The 6,637-nt window shown below is 40.0% G+C and overlaps 1 protein-coding gene across 1 annotated transcript in view; it reads left to right on the top strand.

Moving 5' to 3' along the window:
* The first annotated feature begins 527 nt into the window (after nucleotides 1-527).
* LOC131957034 (ileal sodium/bile acid cotransporter-like) overlaps nucleotides 528-6,637 on the top strand; it is a 21,362-nt gene continuing 15,252 nt past the window's right edge. Inside the window, exon 1 of the mRNA XM_059321737.1 lies at nucleotides 528-952. Within this exon, the coding sequence (XP_059177720.1) occupies nucleotides 548-952 (405 nt within the window). The 5' untranslated portion in view covers nucleotides 528-547. The remainder of the gene's footprint in view (nucleotides 953-6,637) is intronic.

The following is a 6,637-nucleotide window of genomic DNA, read 5'->3' as shown; positions in this document are numbered from 1 at the left end:
TTCAGTTAGTGTTCAATGAAATAACAGTTTGGGAAGCAGATATATTTTTTTTTGTTCATAGGGTGTAATTATTTTTTTTAAAGAAAATATTCATTAATTTTTTATAATGGCTAAATTAATAGCGCGTGTGATGTTCAGTTTGTGTTTTCTATCTGGGTTGAGTTCAATGACCGTTGTTGAGACCAAATCAAACAGCAGCGATGCGACCCCATCACCCCCGCCTGTTTTGGTAGTTGATATAAAGTCCAACATTGGAAAACCGGGAGCGTTGTTATTTTCTCTAGACGTTGAGGGCGTTATTTTTATCAACTTCACTCTGCGATGTGCGTCGTTAGACACGATGTACACCCTCACCGCTACAACGTCGACTCACAACGTCGCGCGCATCGTCCAAGGTCACGTGTTCAACATCTCCTGCCAGTCGGCCGTGCCGATAGACACTCACAACACGACCGACAACTTTCAACTTTCGGGAATTTCCGAAAACAAAGTTACCAAGAATGAAAGTACAGTAAACTACGTAGGTTTCGTTACCGGGGAAACGAACATGACAATTTCAACCAGCAATATTGGACGCTCTTTTCTATTCATCACGGCGGAGATAATTTCAGGACCAGAACTGGACAGCCAAAATGTACTTTTACCTGCGATGTTGAACTCACCCTTTACAGGTGCCCGACCTACAAACCTATCTAACAACGTGTGGGTATCACTAGACCGGCCCGAGGGGGTCCAGTACAAGGCCCCTAACGTTGTGGGCCGGGCGATGATCATCGTGATGCAGCTCCCGCGGATCATCGACAACGTCTTTAGGATCGTGTTGTACGTGGTCATCATCATGGCCACCATTGGCATGGGGGTCAGCGTGGAGCTGCCCGTCATCAAGGCTGTCCTCATGAGACCAGTGGCGCCGCTCATTGGACTGGCCTGCCAGTATATCGGGATGCCTCTGGTTCGTATACTGCTAGAATTGTACACTTTGTCCATATGGCTAATAGCATTGGCGTAGCGAGGTCGGGTGTCACCCGGTGCGGCACTTAATGGTATCACCCCCCCCCCCCCCCAGAGGCGTAGCGACCCTTCCCGGAGACAAACTTTCAATTTTCGATTTGCACCCCCTCCGCCCTCAAACTTTCGATTTGCACCCCCCTCAAACTTTCTATTTGCACCCCCCCCCCCTCAAGTTTTTCTCTAATTATTTTGCTATTTTTTGCCTTGGTGTCACCCCCCTAAATGGTGTCACCCGGTGCGGTCCGCACCCCCCTCGCTACGCCTCTGGCTAATAGTAAGAATGTGCCGAAGGTAGATTTTGGTGTTTATGCATTTTCTACGTTTTTCCGTAACATCCCTCCACCTCCCTACCAAACCTTAATTCTAAGTTTTTTTCTCTGTCGGTAACAGTGTAACAGTAACTCACTACTGTTTTTTCATAGAACATGTTAGAGTTTTGCTTTAGGTTTCCTTGTAGTTTACTGCCTCTGCTTTATGTAACTGTTTGCATTGAACTTGCAAGACGTGAAGTATGGTACCTGTTACTCCGTGTTGGTGTAAGTAGAAATGGGTTCATTGTTCATAAATTTGTTTACTCTCATCATGTGGGATGATAGAACATTTATCGTTTACTAAGGCCAACATTCATAGCAACAACAGGTTTTTTTTTTTTGCACCACCGAAACACAATAACATGAAACATAACATCGTGAGTTGTTTTTTAATGTCATACTATTTAAATGTTGGAAAATTAATGCAACTAATTTATATCACGAAAAACCTAATTAATCCAACTATATTATTGATTGAATATTACCACAAAATGTAAATCTTAAATCTTTAGCAATCACTCGGTCAATGGCTAAAAAGATGCGTAGTCCCTAATTACTTATGTAGCCATTACAGCCGAAAGATTTTTTTTTTATTGTTTTCAAAAATACTACAAGAGAACATTTTAGAGCCCTATTATTCGGGGCCCTTTAATCAGCCACTTTATATAGGCTGGCTCATAAAATCACAAATCATTTAAACTTTGTCAGAGAATTTAGTGTTTGTGTTATCTGTTAACACTGTTAATCTTTTGTGCATAGGATTATCTCAATGAATTTTGCATACCTCTAGGTTTAAGATCAGTGTTTCTTTCAGACTTTTTTTTATATTTTCGGGGGAGGGGGGACGGACAACATTTCCGGGGGGGGGGGGGGGGGGCGGACACTGGTAAAAGTATATTTTTTCTAAATATATTCCATTTCATTGGGGGGTGGGGTGGTAGACTTTCTTCGACTCCCATTCGAAGAGATGCATGGAAGAAACTCTGTTTAAAGTTTGGGTTAGGTTGAGGTATCGTAATCGGCGTTAAGAGATATCTGAGTATTTAGGTCATAGCCTGTATCATATCCAACTGCCTTGTTTAAACCCCTCGATATTCTCGGTTGGCTGACCAAGCGAATCGGGGCACCCACGGTCCAGTTGATTTACCCAAACACCGGATACGGCTCATGGATTAGCAGAAAAAATCTGGGATGTTTGGCTAGGGGTCATTCAATCTTCTGGGCGGTGACCTAGTTCAAAAACTGTAATTTGGAACCGATGCACACTTTTTAACTCGATATGAAAATGGCGTATATTTTTAGTTTTTGCGATATAAAAAAAAAAAAAAAATACGGCTGTCTGGCTTTCTTTCCCTAATACGGTGGGGTTTTTTTAAATTATAAACTTTAGACTTGATGATCATAGTCAGATAAAGACCATCTATATATATAATTCTCTTCTGGGAGCCGTTAGAAAACAAGCTGCAAGCGCCTCTTTGCAGTCCCCTCTCTTTCTCTCTATCACTATCACTACCACCCCCACCCCACCCCCACATTGTCTGGTGAGTTGTGGTCACGCTAAATGTTTACAAAGCTAAATGTTTACAAATCGTAGAGCCGTAGAGCCGGGTTTCTATTAGGGGCAGATAATTTAGTTCGATTTTAAACTTACAGGAGGTAACTAAGAAATAACTAAGAGGAGGCTGCTTTCACGGGGGGGGGGGGGGGGGGGAGGGATGTAGGGTTGGGGTTAGGGGAAAGGGGGGGGGTTAGTGTTTAAAAGCAAATATATTTTCAGTGGCAGCATTGGTACTGTCGAATTCACAAATTATGAATTACTGAAAAGTAGAAAATAAAACAACTAAATAGCGGCGTATGATACGCCGCGGGTCGGCTCGTGAATTCATATTTTATGATCAAGCCACAGTTGCTTCCCTTTGTTATCTTACTTTTCTAACTTTAAAGTAAACATATTTTTAAATTATCAAACAAAAAGGTTACAATTTTAGTGAGATGTTTTCCAAAAGTATACAAGAATTACAGGATATTTTACACCATTCTTTACTTGTATTTAGTAATAAAGTTCTCTTTCAAACCTGACGGTCTATAGGGCATGAGTTAGGTACTCATCAGGGTTGGGTGGACTCAGGGACGGTCTACTGATTTGAACCCGGATTCGAACTCGAGACTTACGAGTCCCCATTTACTAGTACATTATCATTTTAAAGAGATGTGCACGCGATTTTTTTTTGCATTTTCTTAGTGTTAAATTTAGTAAGTTTCTCAGCGTTAGGGAGGAGATATCTTAATTATCGCCCTTTTTATTGTTATTGTCTTCCCTGTCAATCTTTCTTCTTCTTCTTCGTTCTTAATTATTAGTGTTGAAGGGGATCGAGAATTATCTTCCAGTACATTTGGACTCGAGACTTTGTTTAAATTTATCAACCATGAGCTTTTTGCCGACTCGTCCACGCCTCCAACACTCCCATTTTAGCTTGCTTTTCTTTTTGGATTTGCTTCCATATATTATAGCCTTTGTCTACAAGGCAGTAGTTGTTTAATTTTGGAGTTGTCTCTCCTAGAAGAGTGGCTGTCCCCAGCTAACGAGCCTCGTCTGGCCGGGGGTTCGAACTCGAGACTTTTCGGTTTAGCAACCATGAGCTTTACCGACTCGACCACGCCGACCCCTTTCCCTGTCAATAAATACTTATCAATAAGCTGTGGGAGAAAACAGAGATTTGTGTAGGATGGGGGGTGGGGGATAAAACGCAGTAGACCCGAAACTGAAGCCAGAAATATCAATGAAATCTTCACTCGACACTGCCAACAAACAAAACACTTCCACCTAAACAGTTTGACGACATCCACCCCAATAGTAGCGGGGAAAAAAACCCCACACTGATTCAAACAACAACACGATATGCGATGTATTTTTGTTCACGCTTGGGTGAATTAATTACCGACACTTGCCATTGAATTTATAGACCGATGCAGAATAAATAATTAGTCAACACACAAAATTTAACCTCTTGACTTCAGTGTGTTTTTAACTTTAAAAAAATAATAAGTCCGGATCGACCGTTACCTTTTTTTTAAAGCATGTTTTTTTTTTAATCTTACATCCCCAATCTAAAAAAAGTTAATGATAATTAAATGTTGTTTACCGTCAAAATACGGGACGGATGTTTAGTATATGATTGTGTGTGTGTGGGGGGGGGGGGGGGGGGGGTAAGGGCAGGGCAGGGCCGGCGATACCTATAAGGCGAACTAGGCGGTCGCCCAGGGCGCCCTCCCTAGGGGGACGCAAAAGGTTTAATAGCTATTATCAGAAAAAGTACCTAATAATTAATAATTTTTATAAAGGAGTAGCGATCTATTTCGGCACCCACGACGAACTATCAATTTTGCACCCCCACCCCAAAATTAGGTCTATATAGGCCTATATTTATTAGCGATGGTGAAAATGCAACCCTACCTCCGTAATTTAGTAAGGTCAGGGCGCTTTTAACCAGTCACTTTACCTTTTTAATTTGGTGTCACATAATTCAAGTAGAAAACGATTAAATATTAGTTCGTAATTTAAATTTCGAACATTTCAAACGGTTATCTAATTTTAATAGGGCTTGTAAGTCTTGTTTTCTCTGGCTTTGAATTAATTAATCTGTCCTGGTGTATAGAGTTTTGTAATGACGGGGTGTTCAAAGTATTGTACTTGTTTGGTGACTTTTGATGAATCGTTTAGATTTGGGAGTTACGGCGGAAGGCTGTTGCTGATATGGTTTCATAGGTATAACGTATCGAAGGGTTAAAGAGTCATCATTTTTATTCGGCTGGTTTGTAGTTGAATGTCTAGTGGAATCTGATTGGTAATAGAGAAATGGGAATGCAGGTGATGAAGTATCGTAGTTCTGGAGTTCGGGAGTATTGATTCTTGTGGTATTAAGGTATCGAATTATATTGACTGTTATATATATATATATATATATATATATATATATATATATATATATATATATATATATATATATATATATATATATATATATATATATATATTCTTTACTTTATTTATTTATTCTTTACTACACCTTTCATTAGATCGCCATGAAACTTTAGGAAGTTGTTGAGAATACTCCTGGGGAGGTATCTGCAAAAAAAAGTCTAAGTCGCAGGGTTGGCGCCCTGGCAGGGAGCGATTCGGTTTATAAAAATAAAAGTCGATTGCGGATTGACAACGTTCATCCGATCGCCATGAAACTTTGAGGAGTTGATAACAATTCAGGAGAGGTTTCAGCAAAAAAAAAAAAAGTTTATTAATTTCGCAAGGGCGGCGCCCAGGGAGGGTGTGGTATATAAAGAAAAATAAAAGTCGGATGCGGTTCGACACCGTTCATCCAAGTACCATGAAACTTTGGAGAGTAAATGAGAATATTCCCGAGAAGATTTCTGCGAGGGTACGATTTTCATCAATACAAGGTTTGTCGCCCAGAGTTCCAGAGCGGATATGTTAGCACTTGGCATACTTTAATCGGCGTCCTACATAGCGGGTAAGGGGTACTACTATATTCAGCGGCAAAACTGCAACAGGCGCAGCCGCCGGCACCTCGTCGATTGCGCGACCCAAAGAGCCCCAGGCTCACCTGCGAGCACTATGACGCCTGCGTTAGTTTTAAAAAAATGGATACACACTAAAGACACGATGAGCAACAATAATCGTTGACTTAATCGAATCAGGCGCTCCCTCCGTCGCTTCGGTACGGGGCGATTCCCGGTACGGGGCGATTTGGCGCCCCGGGCTTACCCGTGAACACCATGTTCATTTTCGATACAATGGGTTGCTGTAGTCGCTCACTTAATCGAAACAGGCGCGTCCTCCGGCGTCTCTTCAGGGTGCAATTTGGCAAATTTCGCGGCTTGATATTGATAAACGAAGATTTGTTGCCATTATTTTCACTACTGTTTTTTATATTAAAAATTAATAAAAAAATTTTATGGCAATTTTTTAAATTTACTTTTTATTTTTATTTATTTTTATTTTATTTTTATTTTTTTATGGCAATTTATGCTTTCCGAAAATTAACTAAATATCGTATCAATAGATATATATATATATATTTTTTTTTTCAAATTATTTACTTTTATTGGTGTTCAATTGTTTACATTAACAACTGAATCTTAATGTGCAATGAGGCGATTGGGAAAACAAATGGAAATGACAATATGCAGAGTAAATTAGTAAATTCCCATTTCTGAACAACCATAAGTAACACATTTATACTCACTTGTATAAAAAAAAACTAAATAAAACCATTACCATACAATGTTAAAACATTTTT

This window comes from Physella acuta, unplaced genomic scaffold, assembly GCF_028476545.2.
Source record: "Physella acuta isolate Inbredline_101_S28 unplaced genomic scaffold, ASM2847654v3 ptg001197l, whole genome shotgun sequence".
Lineage (NCBI taxonomy): Eukaryota > Metazoa > Mollusca > Gastropoda > Physidae > Physella > Physella acuta.
The sequence above is the reverse complement of the archived record's forward strand: the minus strand, read 5'-3'. Positions and strand labels throughout refer to the sequence as shown.